We start from the raw sequence: 20,542 nt of genomic DNA on the forward strand, positions 1-20,542 counted from the left end.
GCTTTGCTAACTATCCTTGTCCAATTAAGAGGGCCTTGAGATACCTGGGTACTCTAGCCAGTAACCATTGTAAAAATAAATAAATAAAAATTTTAAAAGAACTACAACTGGCTATTGGGAGTATCAGCACCCTGAGTTTCAAAACCAATTTTCCACTGACAGCCACAAGGAAGCCATTAAATCACAGCAAGAGGGTTGCATCTCTGTCTCTCCTGTAAAACCAGTGGCTGCCTGCATTCACAGGACAAAGTTATTCTCCCCATCTGTCCAGAAAAGCAGAGACTTGCTTTTCTGAAAACAAGCAAGTCCTGCCAGAAGCAACTCCAGGGGACAATGCTGGACCGTATCTGAATCACCAAAAGTCCACTCAGGGTCCAGGCCTGCTGCCTCAGTAGTGGACTAACACTGATCTGGAAAGGATTGTTGAGACATAAAGCAACAATTAAGCATCCAAAACATCTACTTGAGACACTAATTAGAGATAAAACTAATAATCAGCAATGAGATTACAGAGACTAAAAACTGCAGAAGCAAGAGGGAGAGTTTTAAGTGCAGAAAAGTAAATCTGTAAATACAACTAGAAAAACTTATGTCTTAGTGTCTTCTCTATTTTCACCAAAGAGTGCCCAGCTAAGCTTTCTTTGCCCTGGCTTGAACTCACTTGCAGGGTAAGTGTGGAGTCAAAAGTGGCACCTTCATAAGAAGCAATAACAGCAGGGCTCAGATACAGAGACAGCAACAGAGACAGTTAATTCTAAATGCTGTGTTGAAACCAAAATGTAGAGACATGCACAGGGAAAGATGTTTGGTAGTCTGAAATGCTAGATCCTTTTCCATTTGAGAAAAAACTTCCCAAGAAGATGCTGCAGCCTTCTGTGAACAGCAGTGAGAGCTGTAAAATAAATCATATGCAAACCTCATAAGCAGTTTTGGGCAGCTATTGTTTTTCGATTGATGCAGCTCCCGGAGCCTTGCTATGTAAAGCATCGTTACCAGGTTCACATATGCCCGTGGAACCTGCCAAGAGGACAAACAAATCCATAGCAAACTACCGGAGCACAGAGTGTTGGTTTTGTCCCTACACAGCCACAGCAGACCTTGGTAGCAGCCTGCTGATTCAAGCATTGTGTATTATTTATAACAGGGGTGTTCAAAGTACTTCCTCAATAATTAATTCCCCACACAAGCAATACTAAATTACAGCCCCTACTTGCACTGCCTAGTTCTATTCTAAATGTTGATAGCTGGTCATTTGAAAATGATGGCTTCAAAAAGGTCCATACAAGTTGTTATAGGTCTCAGCAATACCCAGACACCTGCTAACTCTTCAAGTATTCTTATCATTCTTCATGTGGAATATCAGATCTCAATCACCACAAAAATATACTTATCTGCAGTTTAAAGAACAAGCAAAGCATTTTCCAGTCAGTTAATAATATTTGTTCCACTTTATTGTAACATTTTTTGATATTACTTGTCCACAGCACATTAGCTAGAACAAAGAACATTCTTATTCCTTTGGTAAAAAGCTTCCCTAGCCCTTTTTGCCTTTCACAAAGATTTTCCTATAAGCAAACACCTCTGTATACAGTATACAGTAGTACTCTGCAGATGAAAGCAAGGAAACAAAATCTTCATCAATAATCTGTGACTGCTTTGCAAGCAGAACAGAAAATCCCTGCTCCAACATACTAGAAAAGTTTGCTTTACCTCTTTGTGAAGTAAGTCCAAAGCTATTTGTAGATTGTAGGTGTAATTTTCAGGAGAATAGCGTACCTGTTAAAGCAAGAGGGTTGAATTTTATTATTAGTTTACTCAGGCAGGGACAAGAATGACTAGTTGGAGTATCTCACGGTAGTGTTTATGTTTCTAACTCTTGGGTCAAAAGTAACAGAGCCAAAGGCAAAATGGTCCCATCTCTGCTTTTCTTCCTTCCCATCACAGCTATCTCACCGGCAAGAAAAGATCTAGTAGCCACTGGATACCAGTGAGGGTGAAAATTCACAGGGTATTATCAAACATCACAACATCCTCCATTCCTAGGCTTGCTTGGGCTGGTCTTAAAAGCACAACTAACAATTCATTAACTCATATATGGTAGAGAAGAGTTTGTGTAAAAGTAAGTTTATTTCTGCTGTATGGAATATTAGAATGTGTCTCCCATATACTGCTTGCCTGCCACAAATAATAACTGGCAAAACTTACATGTTCAGCTGGGAATTAAATCACTTCATATACTTGTCTTTGAGTGCCAAAATTTCCTTGTTCCACTTTAATGGTTTAAACACTCTAATTGTATTGTCTCAAGTAATCCAACTCTTATTTTTTCACTTGTGGGACTACAACAGTCACATAAACTTTCTTATGAGAAATGCCTGTCTTATTTTCAGCCTTTTTTCTCTCTCATTTAATTTCAAGCAGAAGTTGATTGAGAGCCCCACTTGCCTACTCTGTGGAAGCAGACAGCTCAGATCCCTTATTCATTTCCTAAGTCACGGCTCACCAAGAGTGCTGTGGTTGGCACTATTTGTACTTGTGCCACAGGAAGATGACTGTGATCCTTGGATGCACACGATCTCCTTGCCACTCATCCCAGTCATGTGAACAGGCATTTTGTGTTTGGATTGACAGCAAAAGGTAAGAATGGCTAATTTGCTCCTTCCTTGTTTTACAACCATCTTACTGTGCTGCTCTGTTGTTCTTCCTGATCCAAAATTAATCATGAAGGATGACAAGTATGTGCTCAACTTCCTGTGAGTAGCTAACCCTCATCACTAAGTGAGGAGTCTGCCACAGCCTTTCACATCCTCTACAATCACACATACCAAAGACTAGATACTGTATGTATGTTATATATATACACTACATTACATATAATTGAATTAGCATGAGCTGTGCTTAGAACTTTTCCCATAGCACTGAAAATATTAAGAGAGTACCAAGTAAGATTTAGGAGTGTGACAAGGCAGAGAGGAGTAAAAACACTTGGCATTTTATCTACAAGAGGTAAAGCGACCATGCAAGAACATGTTATTCTTTCTAGCTGGCAGCAAAACAAAGTGGCAACAATTATGTAATTTCCAGGTCTTCTAAAGGTATCTCTAACATTATTGTGCTGAGCAACCTGAAGGTCTCAGCACAGTTACATTCCAGAGCTGCACAGTTAAGACCTATGCTATTTTGGTCTCACTCACTGAGTTCCTCCCTCTTACCCCCTGCAATGCATAAAGACCCTGTAAAGACCCTAGCTCAGTTCATGCTGCAGGGAACTTACTGGATTCTCGCAAACTTTGCAGAGGTCATTTCCTCCTATGAAAAGTGTTATGAGCTTCCAGTCATTGTGGAAATCTATTCTCTACACAGAGAAGGAGATAAAAGTTTTTAATTAAAAAAAGAAAAGGAGGGAGATGCCAGCAACATACTAAATACAAATTTGCCATTTCTCAGAGTACATGGCTATCATTCCCTAGGCATCCACAACAAAAACAAGTTTGTAGTCATGACTGAAGATGTAGAAACTGCTGTGATCTAAACCAGAATTACAATATCAATGGCATAATGGAAAACTATTTGCTTCAGAAAAATATTGCTCAAAATCTATCTGTATGCTTTTCTTAGTTATATCTTGTGCTGACTCTTCCTGCAGTCCTACTAATATATCTTCATAGCAAAAATTATGGTATGTGTTTTACTGTGTGATAAATAATGCAGCTATCCTGCTGAAAAACCCTGGGGGACAATATATTTCAGACTTGCTGTGAGACAAAGTGCAAAGAACAGTGGGGCAATATTAACTCTATCTAAAAATAACGGTAAAATATTACAGCACTTTTTGTTTCTGCAAGGATTTTGCAAAGGGATAGCTAGCTAAGTCAAGGTAATTATACTACAGTAAATAAACACTTCCTAGCTTTGAGGAAAGGTTCAGATATGCTTGGTAGCATGTTGTGGATGTTGTGCTAATACTTTAATTTCAGTGCAAAACAGAAGTAAGAAAAGCACCAATTGTGCATCAGCCTCCAGTGGTTTAAAAACATCTGTCTTCAAAGGCTGCAGGCAATATATCCCCACTAGTAAACACACTGTTCAGTAGTTTGGTCTCAAAATGTAAAAAAAAAAAAAAAAAATCAAAAAGAGGGACAAACTTCCTCCTGCACTCAACAAGTACTTTAAAAAGTGGAGGTGAAAATGATCTCTTAAATCAGAGATATATAACCTCTACTATAAGCATGCTTTCTAGTCAGAAGGAACTTCACAAGTTATATAGAAACATTTATTACCTAAATAAAAGATATTTCCATAAATTTCTGTTAACATTCTCAGGCCAATAAATTTGGCAGAGTAGGGCTTAGAAACTTTGAATGAAAACCATCCAACCCTTCATTGTTAGTTGCTGTTCCTTTAAATCTCATTTCAGATGCATCCATCAGATGGAAATCTTGTTTACAAGAAAGTGAACCAAGAAGGAAGGTATTGCAAATATTTTTGCCAATATGTATGCACCAGAGTATTTACACTAAACATGCACACAGATATTGTGAAGGCTTTTTGTCTGCTTTCCAGCTGCACCTTTGGAAAGCCAAACTATTATAGTGTAAAACTTAGGTCACTGATTGCATAGCACATTTGTCAAATTACAAATAGGAAACATTCAAAGCACGAGCTGAGGTGAGAAATATGTAAGCAATCCTCAACCTAATGTGTATTTTACAGGCCATTAATCAAATAATTCATAACAATAAATGTGTAAGTCAAAAATCAGCTGATGACTAGACGAAAGGAGGGACTAATTTGTTTTTTCAGAAAACAAGTCCCTTCTTCACTTCACATGTTCACTCCACATGATTTGCTACTTGAAAAGCTTGCCCTCAACATCCTAGTATGTATCATTTTTGCTGGAAAAACCACCTGCTTACAAGATAATTAATGGCACCACTGCAAAATCCTGACAGAGAAAGGGTTCTGTTATCTTACAGGGTGACACAGGTTGGAAGCAGAAGCAACAGCACTGCATTTACAGCTACTTGCAGTAGAAATGATGAAAAGGTTACAGTTATCTGGCTTTGATAGTAGCTATTACATGCTGGTACAAATTCATTTAAGACTAAGCTATAGATTATTTTGTGCTGAACTCACACTCTGCACTGGGAAGTTTTGCGCTGTACCCTGCTGTACCTACAGCTTTAAAGTTTGGCATTCACTGTTGAGATCTGCTCTTGTTCTGTTAGAAACTAATGACGCTATGTCACTTCATTCTAAAGATATTCATGACATGTTGAACTCACAGTATCATTCTTCATGCTGTCCACCAGTTTCCTAACCTGTTTAGGAACATCCCTAAAAATAAAAGAAAAATAAAATCATAAAATACATTAATAAAAATTTAACAAAAGAATCCTGCATAGATAACAAGACAAAGATGAAAGCTGACAATTGAACATCAAAAACCAAAAGACCCCAAAGAAAGTCCAATTTTCATTGAATGGAATATGCAATATAGGCAACAAAGGCTATGTTTTGAGACAGTGATGGAAAAAGAAAAAAGAGAAAATAATTAGCATCCAACAGGCACTGGGCTACTTTGCAAATGCTGCAGTTTCTCTTTTACCAACTATATAGAAAATGCACGTTTCTCTTCCCACCGTTAGACAGATACTATCAATAGACATAGCTCTGAAGTGTCTGTGCTCATACCAATGTTATTATAAGGCCTCAAGGCACTGAAGTAGGTCTTATAAAAACTGTTACCAGTGGAAAAAAAAAGAATATGAACTGCACTGAAGAGGGTGCATAGTGATCTCTAGTTAATTCCCAACTCTGGCAGACCAGGAATTAAACAACCCACAGCTTTCTCAGTCTCTACACAAACTCTTGGTCCTGATGACAAAAAGGATTGAATACACCTCCTATACAGTGAAGATATCTTTTGTCTGATTCACAACAGGCTTGAAATTTTCAGCTTCTTGGCTGAAAATGTCAGAGAAAGTATCGCTTTTGTTGCTAATTTATTTGCAGAGTTTCTAATTCTTGTCAAAGTCCTCATCACATTTCTTGGCCTTCATGCTACAGTTAGGATAAAAAATATTTGCCTATTAGACTTATTGTGCTCCTGCCAAAGTCCAGGTTTGGGCCCTTTTTAGTCACAAGGAATTTTATAAAAAAAATCAAATTCCTATTCAAATTAAAAGTTTTCCCCTTACTCTGCACGAGCTCCAGCCACAGCTTGGTTTAATGCAGCATTGTTTGAATTCTGTGTTCCAGTGCCAATGGAATACCCTACCAAGGATGGGTTGAACTCAAGAAGAATATCTGTGGAAAGAGACAGCACCCTGAAATATTGTTTCCTGCAGCAGGTAACAAATGAGGCAATAAAGGTTAGACTTTAGTAAAAGACCATTAAAAAGCTTTAAGAGATAGCTATTAAAAATAAAATCAACCTTTAAGTATAATAAACATGGAGACTCATCACCATACAAACATTTCCCTGCCTTCAAGATTTCTGAATTCCATTAATTTAGATATTTCATGACCTTACACAATCATTTTGGCTAGCAATGCCATTTTGCCTGGCAAGAAAGGCTGAGTAACCATATACTCAGGCAGGAGAACCTCATGCCATCGTGCTCTAACTGCAGACAGGTTGGAATCAAATCCTTTAGCCTGATGGCCCCAGATGTATTAACCCCAAAGACCCCAGATTCCCTTCTAGATCTTAGGTTACAAACCAGCCTTACAAACACCTCAGATCTAAAATGTCCTGACCTTTAAAAAGCATGTAAATTCTGATCTTGTAATGTGATTCTGCCCCTGCCTAAAACAACTTTCCCATATAGTCAAAATAGTTTCTTTAGGCTATGAGCTAAGACCTTTGATTCATCTGTGACCGAACACATTTTAGACAGAACTATAACCAACAGAAGAATTACAAAACACATAGTTAAGTCATGCACAGCATATTACAGCCTGGTTGTTAAGCAACTTTTACTCAGCAGTGGACATTAACACAAAGGGATTGCTTGTGTCACACTACAAATTTTAACCCTTTTCTCCTAACTCCTTTTATAATAGCAGGCACCACATATTTCTGAAATTTACAGAAAAAGCCACCTACTTGGTAGTGTCGTAACTGTGCTTATATTTTCATTTCCTCCAACACTGTTAAAAAGAAAGAACAGGAAAAAAGTGTTGGTAAGGTACGATGGACTCGGCAAGGCAATGGACAAGGTGAGAGAGTGCCTCCTTTTGGGGTTACCGCACACGTACAGAGCACGGTGCTGCCTGTGCTGAGCCCACCCATGCTCTGGGTGCCTGTCACCAGGGGGCCACCACATCGGAGACACTCAGCTCCAGCAGAACAATCATATTAGAAGCCCTGTACAGCAGCTCTCCTTTCTGCTCTTTCACGTATTTTGGCATACATTTAAATCCAGCTGGAAGAAGTAAGATTTTTTTCAAGGCTGCCACCTTTGCTACAGTTCTACCTATTAAAATATTTATAGCTTCCATTTTTAGTTAACATATCTAACCAAAAAGTTCTAAAAGCACATATATTTCAGAGTGATAAGTAAATTGCCTTCCCCCCATTCACATTTCACTCAACTGGAAGAATACTACTGGACTGGTGAAATTCACCACTATGTCTGTGTGCTCTTTATTCTCCTTCATGCTGAAAAAAATACTAGCATACTTGTTGCAAAAAAATCTCAATGGATTACTATAAAAGATCAAAATATAAAATGTTTTACTTAGAACACCTCTATAGTGTCCTGTCGGAACCCAGAATGTCCCTTGGACACTCTTGGATGTTCCGGGCCCAGGTCAAAAGCATTTGAGACCTTGGAATGCAGCCACAGACCCCTGTGGCTTTGAACCTGATCCACGGAACAATTTACCAACTTTGCAGGAAGAACAAGAAATCACAGAAGTTTAGATATTATAGTAGAAGTAGTCACAAAGTGAGAGGAAGAGTTTTTGAGTGCTGTACAGGAGGGTTTTAGGCCTTGTACAAAGGGGTCTGAGTTTTGTACATGGGAGTCAGAAGTTCTAAGATGGAGGGATTTGGGTGTGCCCTGTCCTCTTTCTTTCTTCTTCCTAACCTCTATGTTCTTGGTGATGTTGGAACTCACAGACTGGTTTAGAGTAGAAAGTCACTGTTCAATATAGGTGATGGGCATTGGGGAAAAACTATAAACATCTAATACGTAATGTATGATATAAAAGAGGGCACCAGCCCCCTGGGCGTCGGAGTGTGCCTTTGCCTGACTGCTGAACGGACCGCAGCATCTCAGGGAGAAATCTTTTAGATAACATTATCCAGATGATCTTTAAGGTACCTTCCAAACCAGACCATCCTATGATTCTGTGAAATGTGTTTAGTATTCTAAAGTTGCAGTGACTTAGATTGGTAAAAAACGATGAACAGAAGATCAGCCTGACAAGTTTGGTGTTAAATCATTCAGATGAAGATTAACAAGTGAGCATGATTGACTTTTTCCAGAGTGTTTCTGATGTGTCTAACAACATGCTGCATATGTAAAAGTCAGTATTGACTTATAATTGATAAATTGTTCCCCATGATGTAAGCAATACTGGGAGGGGATCAAGGAAAGAGATACTGCATATGAAACAACAGCAGAAAAGATTTTTTTGTAGACCGCCAATTTTAAATGAGACAAATGGGTGATGTAGGCCACACTGGAGAAGAGCAGACAGGGTACAGAAAGAGCAGAGACAGAAATGCAGAAAGAGCAAGTGATGCAATGGCAATGGAATTTAGAAGACCCTGCTTCTAGGGTCTTATTCTTCCAGGGCCTTCACAACTGTGAGATTGAAAAAGAACTTCTTAACAAGGACCCCATTTTTCCAGGTACCCAGGTCTGTTCCAGTCATGCTACATTGTACTCTAGATAACCACTAGTTGGAGTATTTTCTTTATCATGAGTAATAGTCCAGCCATGTGCTGTCATGCAAAATGTGACATCAAATCCAGTTTCCACAAGCCTTAATTTGCTACAAAAACAACTAAATCAAAACTGAAGAAAATGGATTCTCTCCCACTGAGGGGAAAATTTCTGGGACTCACCTCCAAGAAAGACCTCGGTACTGAGTCAGGACATCCAGAACATCATGGGGTCTGGATCCTGCCCCATTAGCTGCCTGGAGGAAGAAGAGGAGCTCACCTTCAGAAAATAAGCATTGCTACAGTAATTAGTTCTCTGACTGATGCTAATGAGAATAATTTAAAAGCATATTAATGAAGCAAGCTACATCATCTTCCCAAAACAGAACAGATTCCTGTTCTCAAGAAGATCTAAGGCTGAAGGTATTTTAACTCCTCTCCAGTGAATTACTCTCTTCTAGCAACTTCGTGATTCAATCAAGTGGGGGGAAATTACTTGAGAATGTTCAAAATACTCATATAATTCTAAGTTTACATAAGGAATAAATATGACAGCAGTGGTCCTGAATTAATAATTTATTATAATGTTCCTCAAATTAAAACATTGTACAGTGATTCTACGTCTTTCCCAGTTTCTCCAAGGAAAAAGACTACAAGGATTTAATGTGATAATCAGCACAGAACATGTAGGAAACATGAATTATTATATGAGCAGTAACGCAGTCACCACTGATTGGAGAATCACAACCAGTCCAGAGCTTACATAGTACAAGGAAGAATGTTAAAATAAAAAAAATCTCAAGGCAAGTTCCACTTGACACACCTGATCTTCTATTGTAATTTTAATCATATATTTAATTAGTATGAATCACTATGGCTTTTTAGGCTTTGGTATTATATATATATTTATCATATTATATAGATAGACAGATATACACAGTCAGATGCAGAACTTTTTCTTTCTTCTTCAAGCTGTTCACTAATAGCTTTCAGGGCCAATACCTTGGGAGCTGCCAAAAATCAAAAGATATTGTAAAAAAAATTGTAAAGAAAGCAATTGTTGCAAGTCCACTCCAGCAGATTAGTTTTGCTGCTACACAATCTAATCTTAAATTTCTTCCTTGTGTGTCACTCTTGTGGACTTCAAATGGGAACTTTGCACTCAGATTAGACTCATGATCTGATTATCAATCAGCCAAGGTGGAGTATGGGAAAAAACGTGGAAAATGTGTTTGGCTCAATAGGGAATGGTATTGTATACAATTTCCCAGGTTAAAAAAATCAGAAAATTCATTGCAAGTTTTTCATTGCTAGCTTTATCAGTGGCTGTCTAGTGCTCTTTACTTACTGTGAGTGAATCTCCCAGGGCAGCAATCACCTGAATATCTGCCGGTTTCAAGTTATGAACTGAAAATACCCAAAGGTAATGTAAGGGAAAGAAAGAAAGAAAATTACAAATTGTGATGGTTATTGTAATTTTTCCTCAGAATAAGCATAATAAAGCATTGCAAAGACAGTGTTTCTAATACTCATGACAGCATCAGTTGAGAATGACAGAGACTGATAGGCATCAAATCAGAAATAATTCTTGGTACCATAGCTGGGCAGTAGCTACAGTGACACAGGAGACAGCAAGATTCCAGTCTTGCATTTGTTCTTCCTCAAATTTCTTTTAACTGTTGAAAATAACTGAAAAGCAGGCACAGCTCTGGTGCCAGCAGAGAGTGGATATTTAGAACCATCACAGACTCTAGGAAAGACAAAACCTACCCAAGGAACTCCATATGGGTTTTTGCACCTCAGATTGCATTAACAAGACCCCCTACAGTTTTTTCACCCTGGAAATGAAGGACCTGACTACCTCCTATCTTTTCCACTGTCACTTCTTTGTTTGTACATGGAAGATGCAGCTGCATAAACTTTCATCACCCTTGAGGTAGTAAACTTGCATCTTGCTATACAACCACTCACATTGTTCCAAAAAGACTCTTAAAAACCACAGTCAGCAAAGTGCACTTCTGCAAAGAAAAGAGTACCTCTCCTGAGTAAACCCAGTTCTGTTCTCTTTCTGTCATCAAGTGAAGTAGCTCTATGACAAAAAGACATAGTATTATACCTGAAACTGGAACTGTATCAGAGGGAACCCGGTCAGGACAGGGAATATTTGTTCCATAACTCCTCTCCTGCAAAGACAGGGTAAGACTTCACATCAGTCTCACTATACTTTGGTCATGATAAACTATTTACATCTCAGAGCATTAGATTAATGAAATCCTCATGTACTTTATATACAACTACCTAGATCAGCCTGCCCTCAGTCTGTGCCTTTTGAAGGCAGACACAAACACATCCTGCTCAGAAGTCATGCAGCCTTATGAGTGCAGCACAACTCTTGCCTACCAGTGGGGCCAGTTGTTTTAGATTCTGAGCCATGTTGTTCTCAGCTATACAACATTTGGTGTGCCCATACCCTGAACATCTTTTGCAAGAAACTGTTTGAACATCCCTGAAATATCCTAGCACAAAACCATACCTCTGTCAGCAGGCCACGAGCCTGCCTTCTGCATATACAGTTCTGTATGTGCAGCCAGGGATTTGCCCTCCTGGCTGTTTTGGGTTACAGCCTACTGACAGAAATACTCCCAAAGTCTACTGTTAGTGAAGCGCTGACCATCAACATACCAGAGCAAACCATCACACAAGACTCAAATATGTGCTTTGGCTCCAAATCTCTCTGCAGAATTCCTTAAGTAGGCTAACTTGCCTAAGGAAAATATATGTCTCATTTTTCTGGATGGAGTTTTTAATTTTTAATTTAAAAACCCAACAAAACAACCACAAACATAACATAGTATTGCTCCTTATATCCTTAACACCTCCTACACTACAGCTATTTCCAAAAACCAAAGTGGTAGGTACCATTGCTTCATGGCAAGGTCTGTACACCCCAAGTAACCAACAAAACAGATGGCACTATATTAAAATGTGAACAGAAATGCATCTTACAACTCCAGTTACAAACAGGCCCATTTTGTCTAGATGGTCTAGGCATTGTATTCTGAGGCATGAATATGAACATTATCAACTCACTCTGTTCCTGCTTGGGAACACCACGTTCTGCTCAAAATCAGAGTACTCTGACTTAAAAAACATGATCATGGGTCTTTTTCTCCACACATCTAATCTGAAACTATCTCACAAAAAAAAAAAAAAAAATCTGATCTAGTTTCTTCCATAGCAGGACTAAATAGCCCCATTTTTCCATTTTCACTACCTTCTTATCCCAGGGAAAATAACATTTTTATCCAGTTGTTTAACATAGGCTCTTACCATTGAAGGCAAGACTTACTTTGGGCTAGCTGAACACACTTTGGGCTACCTTACTCACACTCTACAGAACACACCAAGGAGAGAATGTGCTATTTAACATCTGACTATTTAGTCAAGCACAAAAGTAAAATGCTGGAGTTTTGCATTTAGCTTTCCCAGGTAGCATTGTTTATTTAGGCTACAGCACACTCTTTCCACCTGCCCCGCTCCCTGGAATACACCCAGACCACTGATGCAAATAGTCCTACCATACCTGAGATGTTTCTTTGTGGTTTGATGTCTTCAAGGAAGGTGAGTAGTTACTATTTCTATATGTAAACAAGTATGGATTTTCCTGCAGAGTGAAGAGACCATGTTTACCAATGCTAGTGGAAACACATCAGTTGATGTTAAAGTCTTCTGGCTACATTTTCCGAGAGAAAAAAATCTTTACAGTATTAATGTCTGACTGTATTAGTGAGTGCATTGCATTAGTGAAGTAAACCAGGTTAGACTTGAAAGTTAAGCCCTGGTCTGAAGCCCTGTCCTAGGTACACTCTAGGCACAGGACCACTTCCTGCCTTAAACCTAACATCAAACAAAACATAAAATTCTATTTCTTTGATATTTTAATTGCTGTTCAGAAGCTTTTCGATGCCAGTAATATTTAATCACTATCAAATTATTGAAGTCAGAGCTTAAATGCAAAAGCATATAAGAACCTGTTCTTTGAACATGAGACACTCCAATCCTGACTACTGACAGCTCAGGAACTAAATTAGTAAAATGTGGCAGCAAAGGCAAATCACTGAAAAGCTAGATTATATAAAATATATGGAATCAATTTTATTGATGACGCAAATTTGAATATTGATAATGCACCTCATATCTGCAATAAATACATTCAGATAAGCTAGATATATTTTTGAAAAAAAAATCTGACAGAGATGATTTAACTAAATTTTGTCAAAAGTTCTTTTTTTCAGAGTTTTATCTATAGAAAATAAAGATTCTGTGTCAATGAACCTTAGGAACAGTGCAGAAACTTGGGCGAGTGCACACTTCCAAAAACTTCAGAAAACAACAACAGTATTTGAAAACCTGGAAATTCTGCAAAGAATAAATAAAATCACAGAATAACAAGGAAGCCCTTTTACCTGAGATGGACACTGGACAATTTTTGTGGCACCATAAGGCTGCTTCTGTCCAACTGGCTGCATCTGGAAAGACAGAGAACAGAGGAATTGTACACATGCTGTGTGTGGGAAGAAAGGGAGAGCAGCAGCAATGCAAAGGCTCTAGTGCCTGAAGTTTTCTTTCCATCAGGCTCATATACATATATTTTAAAATTTTATTTTGCTTATGATAAATATTTATCTATGCAAAATATCCACATATACACTTATAAAAGCAAGGAACTGAAAACAAGTCCTCTCACGTGAGCAGACTGTCTTCCCATCATGACTAAAACTTTCATCCAAACATTAATTCAGCTTTTGGGAATGCTGACTCTATAAGTGTTGATTGTTTATCCTACCTTTCAGAACTGTTTCATTATCTACACTCTTACACATGTTAGGCAACACCAAAAGGTGCTTTCCTACTCTAATATAGAGACTTAATAACATTTATGTTTGTTGGCCTTCTTGAAAGAAGATGGAGAGGGGATTATTGTAAGGAAAAATTATGGAATTATTCAGAAAATAATGACAGCACAAAGGGGCAGATACCAAAAATAATCAGTTCACCTGTTCAGGCTGCTTGCTGTGTGCTAATTAAATTGCAATCACACACAGAGGAATTGGCTGAGGGTTTAGATTCCTCAGTGCGTGCCTGCTCATCTTGGCACCAGCAGCTGCCAGGACCAGCAGCCTGCACAAGAAACAGGATGCAAGGGACAGAAAAATACAACAGCAGCAGGCTTGATGTCACCAATACACTCTGTGCAGGAATGTTATATTCTATTTTGATTCTTCCATCAATGAAAATAATTGGAAAATTCAGAGAAATAGAGAAGAAGCTTAAAGAGTTTATGTTCTTTGAGAGAAACATTTGAAGAAACAGTGCGCTTTTGTTTTTTGGTGGGGGGGTGGGTGGCAGGCAGGAGGCAAAAAACCTAATTTCTCTGAAACGTGCAAAATAATTTACGTGCAAAAATAAAAAGATGAAGCTCAGAGAAAAGAGAATTTGGGATACTCTTTCAACCTCCTAGGAAAAAACAAAGTAGCTATTTAATCCCATTCTTAAAAGAAAATACACTTCCAACACAGAATCATCCCACAAAACATGGGATACATACAATATAGTATTCTTTGACTAGAAATTAAGTTTAAATAAGTATTAGACACTTGCATGTGTTGGGAGTTGGGTGACAAGAACAAATTTATCCAGAAGGCAGCAAGTTCCAGCTGGCTCAGACACACTGCTCTCCCAGCAAAGACTGACAGCTCCCTTGCAGTTCAGTTGCACAGTCCTGGTCAGGGAATGGGGCACAAGGGCTGAATTGTGGCCACCAACCTCCCCCCCCCCCCCCCCCCACGAATTCTAGCACATCTGTCATGCAGGCACTTAGTGTGTGGGGTCTGCTCTGGTACTCAGCAGGTTCTACGGCAGCACAAACCCCTGAACACAGGAGAGAGAGGCATGGGCAGCCTCCTGCCGTGCTGTTCACTTTTGGGTTCTTGCCTGGCTTTAGTTTCTTTTTTGGCTGCAGGATAAGCTTGGGTTTTGATTCTGTAACACAAAAAAGTGCCAAAAGACAAGAAGCTCTTACTCTTATAAAGTTCTTTACATACACGAATGGAGCTTTGCCCTCAGATATATGACCAGAGCTAAAATTGAATAATTTTGGCAAATGCCTACAATCAGGCTCTCTGTGGTAAATATCAAAACTGTCCAAGTACACAGCCAACCTCTCTCAGCTTTTCCAATGTCATTTATCTGACTGTTCTCTAGTATGCTTAGCATATGAATTGCATTGGTCCTAGGGAGTTAGAACTGCTTTGGTTAAATATCCAGCCCTGCCCAGGACAAGCCCTTAGGACATGATGGCTCAGCTCCTTCTCAGTCAGGCTGAAGTGCAGCCCTAAAGCCAATTGCCACTAGATTTTCAAGGTTTTGCCCTTTGGTCAATAAGCAGGTAACTATTCCAGGAAAGAAGCTGGTACCAAGCCTCAAAACAAGGTCCTGACAGTCTGGCAGAGAGCAAGAGAAGGTAAACCTCTGAATGCAATTTCATTCTGCTATGTTTCCAGGTCCACAAGTCATGATCTTGATTTCCTATCAACTCCCAAGACTGTGTTATGGCTTATTTTTTTAATTTTTAAAGAAATCAGCCTAAACTGTTGGCTGGATTTCACAGCAGAACTGGAGAGACCTTTATCAGGTGAGGACACCTGCTAGTGTTTTTTTATGCTGAACGCATCTTTCATATCTCCTTTTACATCACGGCAGAATACAGGCAGACAAGGCAATTACAGGCAGACAAAGAAACAACCCTGAAAGGCTCCTTTCTGATGATTGCTACTGTACTCTGAAAAGTCCACTTAAAGAGAAGTCAGGAAAAGAGAAGGCAAAATGAGTTGAGGGGATTGTTACCACACAGTCTTCCTTCAAACCTGTGGCAAGATGTGGGTTTGCCACATTTTGCTCCTCCTCCAGCTCACCTAGGCTGTCCCCTCACTAGAGGAATCACCTCACACTGAGAAAAAACACTGAAATAAAGCAAAGCAGGTATTTGTCTCTCTTATGACAATGTTTTGTTCTGGTGGCTTCACAGCATACCCAAGTCTTAATTACTGGCCCCGATGCAGCCAGCCTTAAAAGCACAGCTTCGTTTTGCTTATGGTTTTTCATCTCTGCTATTTTCACAAAATGCTCCTGGGTGTGGTGTTATATTTTAGTTAAATGGTATGCTCTGTCTCACCCCTCGAAAATGTATGGTTTATTCCAAGCCTATGATCCTCCCCTGCAGTATCCTGTGTCTGTAATCCCATTGGCCCAATCTGTTCCGCGCCCACTTTGAATCTCCCCGTTAAGTGTGGGGGGGACGGTGCTCTCTCTCTTAGCCGGCTCTCCTGGCTGGTGCTCTCTCAGCCCCTCTCTTCCCCTCCCCTTTCCCCCCCTCTCCCTCAGAAACCATGCTGCCTCCCGGGGGTAGGACCCCCAATAAACCCTCATCTAATTAGTACCCTCAGAAGCCGTGTGGAGTCTCTTTGCCTGCCTGCTGCTACCAGCGAACTCACAGCCTTGGGGGGCCCCCCCCGGGGACACCCTGAAACGCGCCACTACACCTGGGCAATCAGAGTGACAAGAATAGAGTCAAGGACAGAGCAGAGGAGGACAAATAAAGTCTGTGCAGAAAAGGATTAGAGACAGAAAAATGAAACACAGGGCATCTATTTTATGATGGAAGAACTGAGGTAGGAACTGTGACGTCATCACAAGGAATATCACAGATATACTAGCAAAGGAGATAAACAGACTCAGCATGGCTCTTCCAAGATTACTGCTGGAATAGGTTATCAATTTTTAACTCCTTGGCTCCTACTAACTAAATCCTACTAATTTTCACTAAAAGAAAACATATTTTATTAAAGTGACTGTAATATTTTCTAGATACATCATCTGGTGACGATAGAAGCCTCTAATAGAAGCCTCTTCCTGCAAATTCTGCTTCTTTAAATGATCAGGGCTACAACAGCATTATTATGGCTTGAAGTAGCATAAAAGAAAACAGCTGGATAGGACATCCAACTCTAGAGGACATAACAAAAGCTCCTCAAGGTTTTTTATCACCTTTTCACTATGAGCAACAGCAGCACAAAGATGATGGTTAAGAAGAGACAGCGGTGTAAGTTTCATTAGTACAGAATGGTGGGGGATGCAGGATAGAGGACAGAGTAGACAGGAGTATAATTGCTATACTCTCAGGTTAAGACAAGCCTCAGTCATCCTGTGCTGTGCTGAAGATTAGCAAAACCAGGATCTGTCACAGGTCATTTAGTCCATGAGGCTTCCCAAAGGGCTACTTTGAAAACCTTTCTAAAAGGTTCTTAGTAGAAAGTAGTAGCGGAGTGAGACTTGTCTTGGAAGTGTAGGGCATTTAGCATTATTCAAGAGCAGCCTCCCTGCACAGCTGAGAATAGCATTCGTAGGATAATTCTTGTATTCTTCATTCCCCTGGCTCAAAGCCTGGCTCATGCAACGCTACCAGGCATCCAGACCAAGTTCAGCAAGAAACACTCTCTGTGGTACTGCTTACCATGTTGTTCCAGAGGCCCACAGCCATGAAAATGCAATCTTCCAGAATTTCCACTTGTGTCTTTGATTTGGTAATCAAATCATCCTTGCCCTGAAAGAGAAAGTACTTTGAGCATCATAAAATAATCAAGAGTATGGAAAGATGAGATATTAAGTCACAGAAGTCCTCAATCTGTAAAATAATCATCATATCCACAAGAAAATCAATATTTGGTATTCTCATTAAGCCATTTGCCACTGATCCCCGTTACTACTGGTGTGTCAAGATAGAAAGATGCTGGTTTTGTAAATGATTGTTTTAAACATCAATAGGACAAGAAGAGCACAGCAACAACACAGCATGATCACAACAGTTACACACAGTACAGCAGGAAGACATAGATGTGAACACATTAATAATTTGGAATAAACAACACTTCTTCTAGTTTACACATGCCTTTAAAGATTAGAAACATGCAGAATTTGTCTTAGGAGGGCATGCTGAATTTTAAATGAAATATAATGGCTGGAAGTGTTTGGAAGGTTACACGTGGTGCCTGCAGGCATACCACAAATCAGAAGAAATAAAGAATCCACCTATGACACGTGATGATATTTAAAGAAATAATAAAGCAAATTACTGACAGTAAAAAGTAATGGCATGAAAGTTAGAAGTCTGCTATTTGCATATGGACCAGTCATCTACAAAAAAAACCAAAAAAAAAAAAAAAAAACCAAAAAAACCCCACAAAAAAACCAAAACAAAAACAAAAAACCCTGGCAAAAGATAACCCCAGTTGCAACAAGAAGATTTTGCAACATAGCAAATCCTTTGTTTTCCTGGAAGAAGAATTTCTTCTCCCAATTCACTTTGTTCTGATACTGATCTGAGGGGAGCAATGGAACTACCTCAAATTCAGAGATTATCATGATGCTCAAAAACCCAGACCATAAGTCACTTATCAACCTATTTTACAAAAACTACCTAATGTGATAGATTTTGATACCACACTCCAAGTGAGTCATTCTCCAGAAAGTAATATTCTCCCTCTTCATTGCCAGATCTTAGACAACCTTGACCTTTCAACTTCCCTTTAAAGACCACTTATAACAAAACCATGTCTGATATCCTAGGCAATCCCATCTTAATTCTCTACTGCCTACACCAGAAAAAAAGTCTGAGTTCCCAGACTCACTGCAGGGAAATAACTCTACTTTCCAACATAGTTTACAAACACCGTTATCTTTTGTTCCTCTAACCCTTCTAAATACTTCACATTACCCACTTTTTTGCCTTTGTTATCAAACACCTGAGCATAAACAGGGATGAATATGGTGGTGACTACAAGGATATGGAAACATCAGCAGTACTGACAGCTTCCAGACACTTGCAACTTTAGCTGCAGAGGTGCCAAAGCTGGATTTATCCTGAAGCATAGCATTCAAAAAACACAGATCTCTGACTGGTGCTGTTTAAATCAAGTTCCACTCTCAGATTTCTGTATCTGATCCTGAGGTACGTTTTTCCTGTGCCTGTCTACCCTTGTCTTACAGAATTACACAGCCTAAGACAGGAAATCTTGCTGAATACTGCACTCGGTCTCAGCAGACACAAATCAGAAAGAGTGGAGCAGCTTGAGTTTACTCACCAGTCTGAGCAGCAGATTTCTTCCTTGGAGAGAAGGCTGAAGAACAACAGTGAAGTCATCCTTTTGATCAAACCTCTCAGACTCCAATAGTTTTTCCAAAGCATCCTAAATAGACAACCATTTAACAAGATAAGTATTATTGGGTAGAAAGTGTAATGTATGTGCATTTCATCAGGGCTTAAAGTACATTTAAATTATCCCCATCCCTAATAAACCACACAAATAAAATTGTGTAATCCAGAACAAAGACAGTAATTTAATGAAATCTTGTTACCCAACAATTGGAAAATCCTTGTAGCTATAAGAAAGATGGTTTACCATCATTTTCTTTAAAAGGGAAGCAAGCTTAGCGAGGCAATGAAATGTCATGTTTATTGCCACCTTGGCATGTTTAAAAGAAACTCTAGCACAACTGTCTTTATTTTAACAGAAAATTTCCCTCTTCTAAATAATGTGGCAGTTTACTGGACAAGATGGATCATTTCTCTGATGGGATATGAAAAATCCTAGGTTGCCAAAAGTTATACAGACATTTAAAACTTCAGGAGATACTAAGATCACTCAGGTATAGAAAGAATTTATTGTCAGTATTCCTGAGGTAAGAAATGGGATTGGGACTGCTATGGATATGTAATAGAAAGGCTGTTAGTCAACTTCCTCACTGCTATTCCTGCTTTACTTCCTTGCTTCAGGCCAATGAATAGGTATGTCTAGCAATATGAGAGCTAAACAACACAGAAGATGCCATACCTGATAGGACCATCTCAGTATGTTATCATGTAGTGTGGAGTGTTCAACATAATCGCACTGATTCCTGCAGAAAATAATTAAAAACATGAAAGACATTATGAACTTTTGATAAACAAGGTGGATATCATGAATTATTTTAAGCCACTGATGAGCACTACTAAAGACTAAATTGTTGTATTTGTAGAAAAGGCTACATGGAACACGCTAATTTTTGATAGAATAGCATAAAATTATATATATTCCCATATGCAGAGCTTCATATCTCTTTTTTTATTTGAAAGCCTAGTCAGTTGACAAGTATGCCAGACTTAGATTAGCACAAGATCTCACAAGCTAGCAACATGCTCAAGCTTAAAATAACAGCTGCACTGGTTTTGAAACATTTCCCTCCCCTGAAGTCACACAGGAAAATTGAACAAACTCAAAATATTTCCACAGGAACTTTTTCTTTAGTATTTGACTTGAAGACCTGCATCTAGAAATGTAGATGGAAGCTGCAGAAGGTTAAGTGCTAAAGGATGACTGGCACTGTCAGATTTCTGACCTGCAAGGTGAGATGGATATACTGCATATTTTTGAAACTAGCTGGAGAATTCTGAGAGTTTCCAAAGGTGTAGATGGGAACAATATAAGATACACATAAGATTAGTCAGGTTCCAGCAAAGATATACTCCCTTGAAATTTCCTAGATGGA

The 20,542-nt window shown here is 39.1% G+C and overlaps 1 protein-coding gene across 1 annotated transcript in view; it reads right to left on the reverse strand.

The window, feature by feature from the left end:
• Positions 1 to 20,542, reverse strand: part of PLB1 (phospholipase B1) — a gene marked incomplete at its 5' end in the record, with an annotated part of 78,869 nt that overhangs the window by 43,335 nt on the left and 14,992 nt on the right. Inside the window, 14 exons of the mRNA XM_068185533.1 lie at positions 917 to 1,017; positions 1,711 to 1,776; positions 3,275 to 3,355; positions 5,286 to 5,337; positions 6,201 to 6,309; positions 7,112 to 7,155; positions 9,083 to 9,156; positions 10,248 to 10,306; positions 11,016 to 11,082; positions 12,483 to 12,563; positions 13,366 to 13,428; positions 17,472 to 17,561; positions 19,099 to 19,203; positions 19,849 to 19,912. Of these exons, the coding sequence (XP_068041634.1) occupies positions 917 to 1,017; positions 1,711 to 1,776; positions 3,275 to 3,355; positions 5,286 to 5,337; positions 6,201 to 6,309; positions 7,112 to 7,155; positions 9,083 to 9,156; positions 10,248 to 10,306; positions 11,016 to 11,082; positions 12,483 to 12,563; positions 13,366 to 13,428; positions 17,472 to 17,561; positions 19,099 to 19,203; positions 19,849 to 19,912 (1,056 nt within the window). The remainder of the gene's footprint in view (positions 1 to 916; positions 1,018 to 1,710; positions 1,777 to 3,274; positions 3,356 to 5,285; positions 5,338 to 6,200; positions 6,310 to 7,111; positions 7,156 to 9,082; positions 9,157 to 10,247; positions 10,307 to 11,015; positions 11,083 to 12,482; positions 12,564 to 13,365; positions 13,429 to 17,471; positions 17,562 to 19,098; positions 19,204 to 19,848; positions 19,913 to 20,542) is intronic.

Source organism: Anomalospiza imberbis, chromosome 3 (genome assembly GCF_031753505.1).
Source record: "Anomalospiza imberbis isolate Cuckoo-Finch-1a 21T00152 chromosome 3, ASM3175350v1, whole genome shotgun sequence".
Lineage (NCBI taxonomy): Eukaryota > Metazoa > Chordata > Aves > Passeriformes > Viduidae > Anomalospiza > Anomalospiza imberbis.